General features: G+C 35.6%; 1 protein-coding gene across 2 annotated transcripts in view; it reads left to right on the forward strand.

The window, feature by feature from the left end:
• The window catches only part of klhl5 (kelch-like family member 5), an 80,151-nt gene that overhangs the window by 44,095 nt on the left and 17,710 nt on the right, over positions 1–18,346 (forward strand). For both annotated transcript variants that reach the window (XM_051109026.1, XM_051109016.1), the window contains exons 3-7: positions 2,713–2,849; positions 4,574–4,770; positions 7,184–7,396; positions 15,890–16,076; positions 17,883–18,107. In XM_051109026.1, coding sequence (XP_050964983.1) covers positions 2,713–2,849; positions 4,574–4,770; positions 7,184–7,396; positions 15,890–16,076; positions 17,883–18,107 — 959 coding nt within the window. The remainder of the gene's footprint in view (positions 1–2,712; positions 2,850–4,573; positions 4,771–7,183; positions 7,397–15,889; positions 16,077–17,882; positions 18,108–18,346) is intronic.

An 18,346-nucleotide genomic window follows, 5' to 3' on the forward strand; every position in this document is an offset into this window, starting at 1 on the left:
ACACACATGCACACACAAAGTTTATTTTTTATGACACACATACAAACCGCACTCTGCACACTAGCTGCATTATTTATCCAATTGGCTCTATAATATGCAGAAGCAGAAAACAGGAACAAAGCGAGTATTTGCTTTATAGGCCATGCCTGAAAAAATGGCACCATCTGGTAAAAAATAGTAAAAAATTACATTTTAAAGCCTTGCCAACAGAATGAAATCATGTTAAAAAAAATGCAACATTTTACAGTTAAATGGCATTGCGATTAATGGGTTTTAATGGTTTCAATGGGGACATTTGTCCTTAAAGGAGAAGTCCACTTCCAAAACAAAGATTCACATATAATGTATTCACCCCCTTGTCATCCAAGATGTTCATGTCTTTCTTTCTTCAGTCATAAAGAAATTATGTTTTTTGAAGAAAGGATTTTTCTCCGTATAACGGACTGATATTGTGCCCTGATTTTGAGCTTCCAAAATGCAGTTTAACTGCGGCTTTAAACGATCCCAAATGTGGTTGTAAACGATCCCAGCCAAGAAACGAAGCAATGATTTTACGCAGCACCTGAAAATAGGCTAACTTCTGTTAACATATCCAACGTGACCACCTGCTTGCACAGGGAGACTATTTTCAGGTGCTGCGTAATATCATTGCGCCTGCTGCACCCGTGGTACGGCAGCAAAGTTCCTTGATTATTACGCCGGAATGAGAGTATAGTTCCCAGCCATATCGGCCTAGAAGATTGCAACTTTTCATTTTCCGTCGGTCTTAGTACACAATGTAACTACAGAAGAGTCAAGTTTTAAATAGGAAAAATACTTAAACTCTTTGGACATTTTTGAGGGAGATGCTAACGGTCTAATCAGATTCAATAATCTATGCTAAGCTATGCTAAAAGTGCTACCGCCAGACCCAGAGATCGTCTGAATGGATTCAAAAACTGTAAAAATCAACTGTTTAACTCTAGGGGAGTTGGAAAATGAGCCTATTTTCAAAAAAAAGTGGAGTGTTCCTTTAAGACCTGAATTCAACCTGATCTCATAGCGAAAACATACCTGGGGGAACTTTTTTGCGAGATGCGAATTATGTACCAATAAGTACATCAGAAATCTCCACTGAGTGGCGCTAAAAGAGTGTTAGTTTTTTCCCCCAGAACAGATGAACATACATATGATACGTTTTATGGTAAAGGCTAGATGGTACACAGATGTACTGTACAGTAATTACAATTATTGAGCTACCAAGCAAGCTTGTTACATTAAGTATTGTATCCATTTGTGTTATCCTGTCGTGTACACCTACCCCAACCCTAAACCTACCCTTACTGTAAAAAACAGTGTTGGTGGCATAATCTGATAGGTAGCATTATTTGTCAGAACACCGGAAAGTGAAACATATGGAGCTGTAATCATAACTGTGTACGAAAATGATTAAAAGTGCTCGCTGTTTTACCGCCTCTAGTGTTCATTTCTTTTGGAGACTGCAGTGATATGTACTTGTAAATATTTTGCGTCTCGCAAAAAAGTTCTCCCAGGTAAGTTTTTGTCATGGGACCAGGTTGCATAAATTACTGTGTTTATGAGAAAACCTGACACAAATAAGTGTGTGTGTATTTAACCATTCAAGGCCTATAAGGCGGCCAAAATAACTCAGTATTCCCACACACTATGAGCGCCATCTTTACATGCGTGCTGACAGAGTTTCTCAGACAGCACGCATATAGCAAAATGAGTTCTCCTTCGCCAACGATTGCGTTATAATAGCAAAAAATCACTTGTTTTTAAATCGCAATGCTTAAAAATGAGTGCAAACAAATAGTTAAATGAAGTAGGAAACTCTATACAATAGCAAATGGCAATAGTTTAGCCATATGTGTTGAAACTGATTCAGAAGAGAAGAGTGAATTATGCAGGGTTGCTTACAAGTCAGTGCATCAGAATGGTAATGCACAACCTTAGACACGTAATGGTAATTGATATCATTAGCCTTTGACTTGACTGCATTATCAGACAGCTAATAATGTGTTGCTAATGTTACACAAACCATTTTCTCCTTCACCATCCTAGACAGCTAATGATATAAAAAAGTCTTTTTTTATTTCTAGTTCAGTGTTGGTGTGGAATTTATAAGGTTTAGTGGCTGTCAGTTGGTTTGATGTATTTAATGTTAGCGATTTATCAATTTTTTTATTAATCTTATTAAACACAACCAGCAAACATGCAAGCAGAGCAATAAAATTGCTTAGTAACTTAATACATAAAGCAAACAAAAGCAAACCTCACAGAGTTTGCCTTCATTTCAAACAGTAATACAAGCACACACACACTCAGCTCTTTGATATAGTAATTAGCATTTTGGCTATGAGTCTAATAGATTTAAAGCCGCAAGCTTTGACTGAGTGTGTGTGTGTGTATGTGAATATCTTTGTCTGCAGAGCTGGATTTGAATAGGAAATCCTCATTTTACCATGCTTCAGTTAACAGATCCTCAAATCCTGTCTCTCACTGTAATCTCTCGCCCACTCTCTCTCTGTTTCTCTAGTTGTCTGTTTTCTTTTTTAACTTTTTATCATGCTTTACCTGCAGCACACAAAAGTGTCTATTCAGTCATCCAGACGATGAACAGTATGCGTAAAAAAATGAGAGCATGTAAAAGCATGTGGGCACTCTGTGAGATATCGTATCATAATGTTTCTCTCTCTCTTTCTGTCTTAGACTGGTTCTCTCATCAGTGTCTGATTACTTTGCGGCAATGTTCACCAGTGATGTCCGAGAGGCAAAACAAGAGGAGATCAAAATGGAGGGTGTGGATCCAGATGCATTATGGGTCTTGGTACAGTATGCTTACACAGGTGTGTGTTTATCTGGAAGAGAATGTTAGGAATGCTTGGTTAGATGTACACATTAGATATACACTATAGCCCTGTTTGCACTAGTGCATTTTCATTTTAAAACAGTGTTTTAAAATGAAAATGATTCTCATCTACACTGACGTTTTTACTGTGTTTTAGAAATTACCTCTGTCCACACTACACAAAAGAAAACGCATGACACATGACCATTTATAATGAGTGTGATTTTGTCTACACAGTCATCAAGGATACACAGAGTAAATGTGGGCAGCCATGCTATCATTTTCAAAAGTATCTGTTTTGGTCCGTTTACACTGAAATCCAGCAGCTGAGTTTTCAAAGTAAAACGGGGTCTGCAGCGTTTTCTAAAGCCTCAGTTTTCGTGGGTCGAAAACACTGGGGTAGTGTAAACGACAAGTGTAACCGTAGCAAAAGTTTTGCATTTTAGAACTAAAACACACTAGTGTAAACGTAGAATTTTTAAATCAAATGTAAAATTTAAAACGTAACCTTTTTTAAAATCAAATGTAAATAATGTTGTATTTTCTTGGTTAAATAAACATTACTTACACAAAAGAGTAAAAAAAGAGTCTATTGTACAGTTTTACATTTAACAATGTAATTAATATTCTATTTATTAATGCCAAGTGTGAATCTCATCAAATTTTTAAGCATTTTACATTTATTCCAAAATAATAACTCAAGGCAGTAACAATTTAAATAATATACTTTATTTGTGAACTTAAGTTTAGCTATTCTTTTTAATAGTTAACTATTTTTATATTTTTTGGATCATCAGCCATCAAAGTTTGGTAAATATTAGTCAAAGACGTGGAGATTTACTTTAAATTTCACCAAGCTGATTGCTCACTAAAAATGTTTTCATGCCATTTTAATTCTTATTTTAACATAAAAAGTTGTTACAGTTTTATGCAAAAGTTTGTGAACCCATTGCAGAATCTGTGAAAATGTGAATAATTTTAACAAAATAAGAGAGATCATGCAAAATGCATGTTATTTTTTATCATAAGATATTTTACATAAAAGATGTTTGCATATAGTCCACAAGACCAAAAAATAGCTGAATTTGTTAAAATAACCGCCTTTGAAAGTTTGGGAACCCTTGTTTTTTTTTTTTTTTTTTTTTTTTTTTTTTTGTGATGGTTGTTCATGAGTCCCTTGTTCGTTCTGAACTGTAAACTAAACACTGTTCTTCAGAAAAATCCTCCAGGTTCTAAAGATTCTTCAGTTTTCCAGCATTTTTTGAGTATTTGAACTCTTTTCAGCAGTGACTGTATGGTTTCAAGATCCATCTTTTACACTGAGGACAATTGAGGGACTCGAACACAACTATTAAAAAAAGATTCAAACATTCACTGATGCTCCAGTAGAAAACACAATGTATTAAGAGCCGGGGCGTGAAAACTTTTAGAATTTGAAGATCAAGGTAAATTGTACTTAATTTATCTTCCGGGAAACATAATGATAAACAAAATGATAATTCAACAAAATAAGAAAAATTTGGACATCTTCATCCTGTTCAAAAGTTTTCACCCCCCAGCTCTTAATGCATCGTGTTTCCTTCTGGAGCATCAGTGAATAACTATTTATAACATCATCAACTGATTTTGTGCTCAATATAATCATTTCTGGTTAACTGGTTCTAAATAAATACACGTTTTTCAACAAGAATTACACACCGAAACTCATCTGTTTTTCTGCAGGACGTTTGGAGTTGAGAGAGGACACTATCGAGAGTTTGTTGTCGGCTGCTTGTCTTCTGCAGCTGTCTGCGGTGGTTCAGGCCTGCTGCAGTTATCTAATGAAACAACTCCATCCATCCAATTGTCTGGGCATTCGATCTTTTGCCGACGCTCAGGGCTGCCTGGACCTCCATAAAGTGGCACACAACTACACCATGGTGAGCAAACACACACATTGAGAACAGTTAAAAAACGGACTTAATTAGAGCAAAAGATATCCTGGCGAAGTCAAAATGAGTTTCTACTTCAGGAAAGTGAATACTAAACCTCTTTGTTTTTATCTTCAATGAGCACCCCTCTCTCTCGGCCTCATTTTTCTTCTTTTATCACTTTTCTTTCGTTCCGTTTTGTTTGTCCTTCTCCCAACCAAGCGCACACTGAGGGATTTATCATCCGCAGTTCACCGAGTCAAAAACTTGGAAGTGATTTAGAGGACATTATTGCTTAAACTTACAGACAAGCTATCTTTCTTTGTTCGTCCTTCAGTGTTCTATGTGGGCGGCTACCTCAGTGAGTGTGTGTATTTGTATTCATATATAGGCGTCTGTGTCCATCTGGCTGTCTGTGCCTGCGTCTGTGGGTTTACGAGTGGGCAATTGAGCCCGTTTTAACAGCCGTGGAAGCACTGGTGCTGAAAAAGTTCCCTGAACGAGGCGAGTGTGTTTAATTGGACATGCTACTGTTCCTCTTCGCAAATTTTCCGCTCAGCGTTTGATGTTTCACTGCTCCTGAGGGAAACTCATTCAAGAAAATATAACCCATAATAGCCCGCCCACAGTTCACAACAGGGGGGTTGTCATGGAGACTGCACTGAAAACTTGTATTCCATTTTCCATCGGTGCCTCTGTTCCTATCTGGCTTTCCTTCCCTTGTTTTTATTTCATCCCCCCCATCCCCCAACAATGCAATGATGTCCAGTTCCGTTGTCCACTTTGTATTACTACTGTCTTTCTGGGATATGTTGTCATGTTAGGTAGCAGATCTGCAGAGAAATCAAACAATGCAAAATGCAAATTCAAAAATGTAAATAACAGTATAATCATGCATAGTTATGCAATCATGCATATATGCATATATAGCAAACTAAATATTAATATCAGATTTTTACAAGGGAGGAGAATACATTTAAAAAATCTGGCTCCTAAACCAAAACAACTAGTCTGTGCTGTGTGGGTGTGGTCTGTCTATGTGGGATAAATGTTATTGCTAGTCACATGTCTCTTATTAAGATGCTAAAATGAATTAAAATATTACAAATAGGATTAAATATATGAAATGATTATTAATACTATAGTATTAATGCGTAATGCATGTGTGTACGTGTGTGTGTGTGTATCTACTGTTTAAAAGTTTGGGGTTGGGAAGCTTTTTGAATGTTTTTGAAGTTTTGAAAGGAGTCTTTTATGCACACCAAGGCAGCAGTAAAAGCAAAAGCAATAAAATCTGTAATATTGTGAAATATTATTACAATTTAAAATAGCTGTTCTCTGTTTTAATATATTTTAAAATGTAATTTATTCCTGTGATGCAAGGCTGAATTTTCAGCAGCTATTGGTCCAGTCTTCAGTGCCAGATGATCCTTCAGAAATCATTACAATATGCACATTTTATTTTTTTCTTGTTATAAATGTTAAATACAGTTGTGGTGCTTAATATTTTGTGAAAACCATGATACATATTTCAGTGGATATTTTTTGTTTTATAAAATAATGTTGTTTTTTTTTTTTTTTTTTTTTAGTAATTATAAATATCAGCATCCTTGCTGAATAAAAAATTAATATCTTTCAAACACACAAAATACTGACACAAAACTTTCAAACTGTAGGATACAATATAGTAATTTTTACATATTTAGTTATATTTATTGCTGTCGAACGATTAATCGTGATTAATTGCGATTACCCGCAATTAATTAAATCCAAAATAAAGGTTTTTGTTTACATAATATATGTGTGTGCACTATTTATATTTATTATGTATATATTTATATGAATATAATTGATATATATATATAAATGTTTTTAATATATAAACATAACATATTTTTAAAAAAAATATATATGCATGTGTGTGTGTTTTATATATATATATATATACACACATAATAAATATAACAGTACACACACATATATAAACAAAAACTATTTTGGATGCGATTAATCATGATTAATCGTTTGACAGCTCTATTATTATTGGTACTCATTACGTAGCCTGTGTTATGTTATAAAATTATGTTGTTGTTCCAGAGTGCCGTTTGACAATGTCAATTATTTTGATTGTGTTATTATTGTCCAAGACTGTACTGCCATAAATTGTGTCAATGTGGCTAAACATCTACAAGCCCAAACCTGATATAAACATTGCATGCCCCTGATCTACCATTTACATCTCTGTTCATTTCTTTGCTGGCAGATGCTGTCTGTCAAATCGACTTAGTAGACTGTGTGTGTTTTGTATGTTGCTATGCTGAAAGCATAGCACACGCACACACACTCTGATAGTCTACGCTTTGACAACCACATCCTTGGTTCGATCAACCAATCCAGATAATCTCTCTCTGTCTCTCTCTAGGAGAACTTCATGGAGGTCATGAGGCATCAGGAGTTTCTGCTCCTGCCTGCATGTGAGGTAGAGAAGCTTTTAGCTTCTGACGACATGAACGTACCAGAAGAGGAAACTGTGGTAACAGCCCTGCTTAGCTGGGTCCGTCATGATGCTTCTTCGCGTCAATCACAGCTTCCTGCGCTTCTCGCTCACATCCGCCTACCCCTGCTTAAACCACAGGTCAGTCAACCATACATCCATCTGTCCATCAGTCAACCAGTCAGCCAGTCTTGTATTCTGCTGTGCTGTTACTTGCTCAGACAGCTTGATCAGTATACCTGTAAATCCACATCAGAAAATCATTAATCTGCATTAATTCATGTATCAGCTAATCAGTTAATTGACTGATCAGTCAGTAAACCGTCAGTCACAGTAATTAATCCTCATGTGCTTCTTGAAGTTCTGCAGTAGAATGCTGAACAGCCTTTGAGATTTGTGAAAGTCCTTTTTTCGGCCCATCTTTGTAACATCCCTAGGAACAGTGTTGCTTTAGTTCAAATAAAGATATACACCTGTATTTGTTGGTGTGATCCAGATAATATCAAGGGCCTGATTTACTAAACAGGGCAAATTATCATTAGATTAGGTTAGATTCCATAAAAGCACCGATGGGAGGGGAAAATTTTGTGTGTGATTTACTATCAATGCGCACATTAAAGAACACACACGCAGCTAGATCATTTCCATAATGACCAGCACAGCGTAAATTACCGCCTAAGACATGCTTTTTTGAGCTTTAAATAATGGCACAAATACCAGTAATCTGACGAGCGCAAACGTTAGTAAATCGCGTTGCATGATTCATTTTAATACTCTCCTCCAATTAATTTTGCATCTGAATGGGAAACTCCTACAAATGCATATTTAATAAGGTCAGGCGCAAAAATAACTGTCTTTACACCTTTTCAGCTCTAATTCTTAACTGTCTTTCAAAAACATTAAAAAATCTTAATGATCCAAAGCTTTTCAGTGGTAGTGTGGGCTAACACAGGTGTGAATGGTTAACTGACATCACATGCATGCAGTTGCATTGTGTGTAATTTCTCATCTCTCAAAAACTGACCTGAAAGAAAAAACTGCCTGTGAAATAAGTCACAAACTAAATTTACTTTTAAGTGATAGATCACCTAAAAATAAATGTTCTGTCATTGTTTTTCCAACTGAAGTGCACTTATTCTAAGTGGTGATGTAATTTCAACTGAAACAGGAAGACAGGGTGGGACATATCAATCAGCTCTGCCCCTTTTTAAAATAGCCAATAGCGTTTCATTTATGTCTGCTCAGGCTAGAACCGTTAAGCTTGGTAAAGCTGCATTTGACAGTTTATGACAGTCACAGTCTAATAGGTTAGATTCAATATGAAACTCTCACTAAACAAAGTAGTCATCATAATCATGCTGAGGCTGTGTAGTTTTAAAATTGTTTAATATATGCCGACTCGCGCAAATGATCCGCTTCATGGATCTCTGAACCGGAGCCAAAGTTTTTAAGTTTATTCTTAAAAATAAAGGTTCTTTATTGCCATTGATGGTTCCATGAGGAACCTTCCACGTCCATGGAAGCACTAAAGCTTCTTTATAGTGGAAAAAGGTTCTTTAGATGTTCTTCACACTAAGAAAAAATGGTTCTTTTAAGAACTGGTCACTGAAAGGTTGTTTTGGGAACCCAAACTGATTCTTCTATCTATGGAATCATTGCAAAAACACCCTTTGAAACCTTTATTTTAACGAGTGTTGTTCCAGACATGAATGGATTTCTTTCTTCTGCTGAAAACGAAATAAGATATTTTGAAGAGTGTGTGTGTAACCAAACACTTTTTGGTCCTCACTGACTTCCATAGTATTTTCCATATTATTGAAGTCAATGGGGACTTGAGGGTGAGTGAATGATGTCTTTTTTTTTTCCTGCGAACTCTGCGTTAAATTTCCTTAATTACCATTATGAAATCATTGTTCTTGCATTCCACTGTGAATTTCATTCTGACACATTCTGTGTGTTAATGTGTAAAGATGAGCTTGTGTAGCTAAAAGCCTTTGCCTTTATGTGCTCGCGTAGAGCTATGCTATTTGGCCCTTATAGTATCTGTGGTCTTTATGTGTGTGTGAAGGTCAGTGCTGTTCTGCTGGGCTATGAGGCTGTGTACTCAAAGATGGGATGCATTTGGAGCCTGGAGAGTGTGATAAGGATGTTGTTGCGTCTCTTTCCCTTATCACATTCTTTCCTTCTTAAACACGTACATACACTCCACTGAAAGGGTTTTAGTTGTTGTTGTTGTTGTTGTTGTCTTCTAGATGTTATAAATACATAAAATAAGTAAATAGTTGTTTATCTGTTTTAATCACGTTTGTTAAAAATCCCGTCCTTTTTAGCATTGCATTGATTTTCCGTTTACTGCAAGACAAAATCAGTGACATTTATGGTTAAAAAACAAACAAACAGTTAAAATATGTAAAAAAAATATGGTACCAACATTTTGCGTTTTACGTTTTATTTTAACATTATTTTACTTTAAAATGACATAAAATGTCACAGTAGATCTATTAGGTTTTCATTGCATAGATTACCATTAAACTTACCATTAAACTTTTTTTTGCAGTATTTTTACAGTGTTGATATTGTAATCACAATTATTCACTATGATTTATAGAATTGAAATATTTTTTGCATTTGTGTTATTTTGTATGGAGCAGCTGTAATTCTTTATGTAAGCTACATATCCAAAAGAAGCTAAGAATGGTGTTATTTATAGTTATTTATATGATTGTGCAGTCCTACTGCAGCATTTGATTTTATTGTCTGTGGGCACAAGACATGATATTCACATGCACATGCAGTTTAATTGAGCTTCTTTCCCCTTGGAGCTCAAAGCTTTGCACTTTTTTTCATTTTAAATGCATGATGAATTCCACTGAACTCCCTCTTCTCGCTTTTTTTTTTCTCTTTCTACCTTTCTATTTTCCTTTCCTCCCCCCCTTTTCTAAGGTGAAAAAAGAGAAATATTTAAATAATTCCTGTTGAGCGTTCTCCCACTCGTGGCTGGCTGAGCAGAGTTTGTTTGGTTCCATCTAAATGTAAATTGCAGGTTGTTCTGTGCTTTCCAGTGAAGAAAAAACCTTTAAGCCACCGTCCAGCCATCCTAACTCCAGAACATTCATTTGGCTTCCTTTTTATTCACGTTCAGTGGAGTGATCGATTTTGGTTCATGACAGATGCACTCGTTCACTGTATGTGACACGAGCGCTTTTATGAAAGAGGTGGAAATGATTAGCTTTTGTTTTTAGCACAAAGAGGAGAAGGAGAAAGGGATGTGTTGAGATGGGGTTGATGGATGGGGAGTAGGTGGGTGGTGAAAGCAGAGACTGAGGAGGTGGAGGTGGTGTTGTATAGGCGGAATATTCAAGCTCTAACTAGAAAACTGTTTTCTGAGTGCAGTGATGGATGTGATTATGGATTCAGTGAGCTGGTACTGAATGATGGTGTGCACACATGGATATACATACAGATTCATATCTCAAGCATGGCTGTATTAAACAAATGCTGAATGAAACTATATCGTTATCGTGACATATAAGGATGTGCTGAATGTGTTGTGTGGCCGTCTGCATGCATTTGCACTTGCAAGGTGGTATGTGCTAGTGTTATTTTATTATATGAAGTATACTACTGTAGTGTTTATTAAAGGAGAAGTCCACTTCCAGAACAGCAATTTACAAATAATTTATTCACCCCCTTGTCATCCAAGATGTTCATGTCTTTCTGTCTTCAGTCGTGAAGAAATTATGCTTTTTGAGGAAAGCATTTCAGGATTTTTCTCCATATAATGGACTTCATTGGTGCCCCAATTTTGAACTTCCAAAATGTAGTTTAAATGCAGCTTCAAAGGGATCTAAAGGGATCCCAGCCAAGGCAGAAGGGTCTTATCTAGCGAAACAATCTGTCTTTTTTTTTTTTTTTTCGGAAAATAAAAATTTGTTTACTTTTTAAGCACAAAAGCTTGTTTAGCACAGGCTCTGGGAATGCCGTTGTTTCTCATATGGACGTCTGTAAAAATAATTTACATATCACCTCAGTGATAAAACTCAGGGATTCAGCGATTTATTCACCTGCATGATTTGTCAAAGATATAGACAGAGAAGTAGCTCGGGCTACAATGTTTTTCCTCAAGACTCAGATGCAGTTTTGTTTATTAACCGCTAGAGTACCACAAGTTACAGACTGCAGCTTTAATGTTTTGAATTAACTCTTATTTTTATATTTTTAGTTTTTATTTTAATTTTAGTTTAAGTTTTAGAAATTTTATGTGCTTTGTCATTTTTTTCTTACTGATGCGTTCATTCATTTAAAAAATAAAAAATTGTATGCCTTTATTTTTATTTCCATTTTAATAATGTTAGTACTTCAGCTTAAACTTATTTCAGTTAGTTCAAATTTATATTTAATATTTATATTTAATTTTAATTCAGCTAAACAATTTTTAATAGTTTTTAGTTTTAATTAACAGTAACAACATTGGTATGTACAGGGTTTATCGTAAAACTCACCAAATGCGAGGACAGTAACGTTTAGAAACTACCACAAAATATATGGTTTAAAGGAGTAGTTCACCAAAAAATGAAAAAAAGCATTTTTCTAAGGAAAGTCATATGGATTGGAATGACATAATTACATTTTTGGATAAAATGAACCCTTTAGGTTCAGGCACACAGGCAATTATTTTCCGTCTTTTTACCGGTAAAGCACCATTCAGACATCAATTTCAAAATACCTGCAAATTTTGTGTGATCATTAACCAGAAATGATCTCTAAACAGCTGGGCCTCCCGGAGTTGTGGTTATAAACATGGGCTACGTACATACTGCAAGTTTCAGGAGTGACAACCGCATTTAAATGTGCGAGTAAATCCCGTAAATGATTAAAATAGCAACATTTTCGCGTCTTGTGGGAGTGAATAATAACTTGCTGTAATAACTAAGCTGTTTAATATCTGCTATCTTTTAGCTAAAGACTCTCTTTGTCTGTCGATTTTAAATAAACTGCTGTTGATAGATGTGCTTGGTTTTGTTTATGCTCAGGAGGCTGCTTTAGAGAGCTCTGCCTTGCAGTGTTGCCATGTCCTTATATTTACAAACGCTTTTAGGCTCATAAAGCTAGGCACTTTATGGAGTCAATAAGGTGGTCTGTTTCTGTAAAGCTGCTTTGAAATAATGTGTATTTGAAAAGCACTGAACAGACAAATTTGACTTGATCGGATGCTAAATTTTTGCTCGCCTTTGGCAGGTGTGGCGAGAAACTAATTTTGGGATCTGGCTATGTCTGTGTGAGATCTTACAGAGTGTCTCTATGGGGCTATAGCACTGCAGCAGAATACATTATGGCGTTATTACTGTGACTATCCAAGACACCCCTCTAATTAAAACCTCCTCAATTTACTAGCCAGCTGAGAGAGGGTATAAACAGGGCAGATGAGAGGGTGAATGTGACGAACGAAGACTCGTTAACAGGGCCACGAGAGGTGTCATTTGAAGAGGATTACGAGAAAAAGAGAGACACAAGAGGAAGAAGTAGAAAGAATGTCCCGTGTGATGTTTATGCATGAGGTGGTAATGATTTAGAGTTTCATTGAACTTGTAGCAGGAAACTGGTTGTGTGTGTGTGAGTGTGTGGCTGTTTTAGCTTCCTAAAAGCTTGTTTGCTCAGGAGTAGTAACCTATATAAGAGACTCTGCATTCTGTTGGAGGCCCAGAGGGACACTAGCTCTGGCTCTCCCTGGGATTCCCTCCTTTAAAAAGGAATGTAGGTAGGACCTTTTGTCAGAAGTTTCATCAGAAGCTTGTTTCCTCTCTTCATTGTGTCCCCTGAGTCCTCTCCTCAAGGTCTAAGAAGCTGGGAAGGACTCACTACTGTCGGGTTATCAAAGTGTGTCTTTAAGTGGATGAGGGTGAGGGTTTGGTTTGGGAGCCTGTTTATTATGTAGCTCTATGCGGCTGTGGCGTTAAAGATTTCCTGTCAAAAAAATGTGGTGTTATTGGAAATATGAAAAATGTGGTATTTTAATCGAAATTAGTTTTCAGGCCGTGTGTGCCAGAAGTAAGCTCAAAATAACTGACATTTTCTTTTGAGTTTTCCCCCCCTCAAATTAGAAGTTTTTGAGAAACCAGAAGGTCAGTGAACAAACATGCCTGTTTATTTACAATGTTGGGAGTAACTAGTTACATGTAATAAAATTATGTAATTTAGTTACAAAATAAATATAACTGTAATCTGTTAGTTACTGAGAAAAGGTGTGTAATTAAATTACAGTTACTTATGAAAATATTAACCATTAAAAAGAGGGTTACATCTGAATATTTAACACACAGATTTGATTGATATCTTTTCCAAATTGCACTGACTACTCTAAAATACAATACACCAATGTTTCAGGAGAGTAGGACACAGAATAGAACACATGCTTATTTGATAACTGTTTTATTTCATATTTGGTTTTATGTATATAAAACCAGATATATTGTGTATATAAACCAAAGTGTTGTTTCAAGCCATTTTAAATCTGTATTTAACCTCAGAACAGTCTCAAAGTAAAAGGAGGTGCTAAATAAAATTAGAATCTGAATTCAAATGATGAAGGATTTTGAAAATCTGATAGAAATCAGTGTTGAGTACTACTGTAAGGTTAACCCTTCCTGCTTTAAATGTTATAAAATAGTAAACAGTTGAAAACATTCATTACAAATTTAGAAAAGTAATCAAATGTAATCAGTTACATTAAAAACGTTACACTACTAATTACATTTTAAATAGGCTAACTTATAATCTGTAACCTATTACATTTCCGAAGTAACCTTCCCAACTCTGATTATTTATCATGGTTTCCACAAAAATATTAAGCAGCACAAGTATTTTCAACATTGATAGTAATAAGAAGTGTTTACTTGAGTGCCAAATCAGCATATTAAGATGATTTCTGATGGATCATTTGACACCGACTGGAGTAACGACTACCAAAAATTCAGGGATAAAAGCATTTTGTCATTTTACATTGTACATTTGACTGTTTTTATAGTATTTTTGGTCAAATAAATGCAGTCTAGTGTGCATAAAGTGTGCCTCTTAAAAAAAAAAAAAAAAACTTAACTGCAAACTTTTGATTGTTAGCGTATATACCCAAATACAATGGTTATCTGAAACCATACATTTTCACCCATCACTTTTTTTGTAAATCAACACAAAATACATTCATATATCAAAAATGTATAACATACTCATCGAGAATGAAAACTTTTCATTTTTCTTCTTCTTCATTAAGTATATTTTAACCCTTCTTTTTAGACTTTTGTCTGTGGGAACTTATGAAAATTTGACCGTTCTTTCATGCAAAGTTTCCCCAACTCCAAGTTCCTGGACTTCAGTTTTTTAGGTCATACCACAGATGTTCAAATGGATTCAAGCCTGTTCTTTCATAGATTTTGCTGTGTGTTTTGGACCATTGTTATGGTGGAAAATTAGTCTTTGCCATAAACTTAGATCTTTAGCTGAAACATGTTCTCCTCAATAATGTGCATCTACTTAACTCTTTTCATGTTGTTCTTGATGTCAAACTTGTGGGTTCCTCCTGCTGAGAGCAACACCAGAATATAATGTTGCCACAACCACCATGCTAGCTTGCTGGTCATGGTGTTACTACTGTGTAGAGATGTATTTGACTTGTGCCAAACAGACCTCAGATTAAACCTCATTAGACTGAAATGTCTTTTTTATTTCCAACAGTATCCAGCACTGATGCAACAGCAGTTTTACAGTTTTCTTTCTGCCACTCCCTTGCAGATGCCAAATCTATGATGAGATGACTGGACTGTTTTGTTCATTTCAGACAAATAACTCAGTGTCAGTGTTGTGGCTAGACTCACCTCTCTTACAAATACCCTTTTTGTCTGAAAGGTTTAAAGCTTTTACTAATCTTGAAACTAATCTTTTCCAGTATAAATCAACATCTTGAAGTGGTTTCAGTTTTTAGAGACACAAATAAATAGCGGTGGGTTTATGGTAAACACAAAGGTGCCTTAAAGTGAGCGGAAGTGTATTCTATAACAGTTTATCATGTAGAGATAAAAAATAAATTAACCAAGTTTTAAAAAAAGTATATTTTGCAATATTTGAGTGGTTAAGATAGTGAGTTTGGAGCATGAATTTGTTTTGCCCAACCAATGGCAGACAGGGATTGTGTTCGGGCTGTTATTTTGGAAAGTCATTATCCTTTCAATTCCATTTAGTAGCGATTCAAAACTGCAACAACCCACTGTTTTTTAATGCTTATTTTTAAATATTTTATTTGTGCACAATGTATACTGTAGCCTACATACTGTAGATACATTCACTTTATTTGTTTTTCATAACCTTCAGTTTGCACATTGGAACACTGGAATATCTTTTTTGCATTCAGTAAAATACTGATTTAAAAAAAAATCGGATTAGTCAAATAAATAATCGACAGAATAATCATTAGTTGTACTCTCTAAATAGGGAATTTCTAACAACAACAACAACAAAAACTTGTAAGTAACCAGGCTAACAAGGAAATTGCTTTGAGAAGGTGTTCCCTCCTTTAAACATATTTTATGATGTGTTGTTTTTGGCGCAATTGGTTCATACAGTTATTGTACGTTCTTCATGCAGTTTTTAGCCGATATGGAGGCAAATCCATTGCTAAGAGACAGTGTGGAGTGTCAGCGACTGGTGATGGAGGCCATGAAGTATCATTTGCTGCCAGAGAGACGGCCGCTTCTCCAGAGCCCGAGAACACGTCCACGCAAGGCCACTGTGGGGGCACTTTTTGCTGTGGGTGGCATGGATGCCACAAAAGGTATTCCTTTCATATCCTTTTTTGTTCTTTCTAAAGTTCTTAGCTTTTGTGTTCTAAAAGTATCTGGGTTGATAACACCTGCCTGTCAGTCTTTCTCCATTAGTGCAGTGGACTGCTGAGACATTACGATTTTCAGTGGATCAGACAAAAATCAGACAAAAGTTTGTGTTTAAATCAGTGTCCTTTTTATGGTCTGATGGAAAGGTCTGATCTTTTACATACTTGTAGATGTGCTCTTTCAGTAGGAAGGCCTGAATTATGAATTAAGTGAGTCTGAAGGTGAATGAGCTGTGTTGTGTTAATGGTGAATCATGTAGGTGATTCATATGATTTATAGTTTGTATTGACTGGTGTATAGAGAGACAAGTGACAGCGCAGTTTGTTCCGTTCGTGTTCTTCATCGGGATTTCATAATATTTCTTAGTAAAGAGTTCAAAGGCATGAACCAAACCACCAAGCTCTGAGATGAATCACAGGATTACAGACTTGGATAAGAAGCAAAAAAGTCAGACAAAGACTCTGAAATCCATAGGAACTTTGGAAATCATGAAACTGCAAAGTACTTAATCATACAGTATAAAACTTGCGATTTATAAATATTTTATGTATAAAAAAGAATATATTTACATTTAATTGCAAAAATAATCAAATATATCCTGATGCATTGTAACGTTTGTAATTTCCAGTGCTTCATTTGTGTGAGTTCACTACTAGGCTGTTTTGCTGTGCTTCTCATTTCTATAGTATTGACATCTTGACAAGTTCTTTATGCAGAAAGTGTATTGGATTTTTGCCTCTGGCACTGAACGTTGCACTAGTGTGTAAAGGGACTGAACCCATTTTTTTAAAGAAGTTCTATAGATTTCCTGCTGATCCCTACTGTGGCTTCTCTAATCTTATTCATTATATGCAACTGCCCGTTCACAAAGGGCTTGATTGACAGGCGATCTGACCAATCATAATGCTGAATCCACCATCTTGTCTGACAAACAAATCAGACAGGAGAGTAGATTAACTTCGGTAGACTTAAACTTGAAAAATGTTAAGTATTGACGTCTTTCAACAGTTGAAATAAAATAAAAGATAATCGTTTCACATGCCTCTTGAACTTCTGTCACGACATGTTAAAGAGCCACAAAATGGTATTTATTGTTTGAATTTCGTAAACAGATTACAACATTTAAATGCTGAGTCCTAGTTTCACACCAGAAGTAACCTGCATGTTGTCAGTTTCCTCTTTGCTCTGCGGTGTATTTTTTTACTGCGTGAGAACTTGATGTGTAGTGTGAAAGTGGCATGGCTTGTCAGCAGTAGTGACTACGGAGGGCGTTTTTTTTTTTTTTTTTTTTTTTTCCGAAGCGTCAATTACAGTACTTTTTTTTTTTTTTTTTTTTTAAGAAGACAAAACAAGCTGGATTGATAGAATAGAAGCATGGAGACTTCCACGTGCTTCCACAGTTTGGTCCTTAGTGCTTTATACTTCCTGTTGTTTGTCTCCTATTTTAGCTTATTAACTCAGAGGTGATGTTTCTCTTAAAAACAGTTGTCTTTTTTGTCTTTCTTTTGTGCTTTCTTTTGTGCTAAACAGCCTTAAAACAAAATAAATTTACCTTTTTATTAAGACTTTCTAAAGATTTTTAATATTGTGAATGTATTTTGTTTTTAAAATGTATTTTTATCTATGTAGATTTTAGAAGTATAGACCTTTTTATTTAATATTTACCATTGTTGTGTTTGTGTACAGCTCTATTGTGGCTTCCAGATTAACCATATGTGTTTTAAAACTGATTGTAATTGTTTTTATAGGGGCCACTAGTATTGAGCAGTACTGTTTACGGAGGGACACATGGCGGCAGGTGGCTGTCATGAGTGGAAGAAGGCTGCAGTTCGGTGTAGCAGTTCTTGATGAGCGCCTTTATGTAGTTGGGGGACGAGATGGACTCAAGACTCTCAACACAGTGGAGTGTTACAACCCTCGCAGCAAGAGCTGGAGTGTCATGCCCCCCATGTCCACACACAGACACGGCCTAGGTGAGGAATAACATCAATACATTTGCATTTAGTGTCCTCATTGTACTCTTAATAATAATTCTCATTTCTTGCTTGACACAATATTTAGAGCCCTATGAAATCAGTTTTATTTTTTCCCCAATTTCTGTGTTTTCTATTTTAATTTTTCTGGATTCTGTGTTTAATGATTTTATACAAATTTGTGATCTAAAAACAATATTTAAACTAAAACATGAAGTGATATTCCTTTAAAAAAATAA

The sequence above is a fragment of the Labeo rohita genome, chromosome 1, assembly GCF_022985175.1.
Source record: "Labeo rohita strain BAU-BD-2019 chromosome 1, IGBB_LRoh.1.0, whole genome shotgun sequence".
NCBI classification, from domain to species: Eukaryota; Metazoa; Chordata; class Actinopteri; order Cypriniformes; family Cyprinidae; genus Labeo; species Labeo rohita.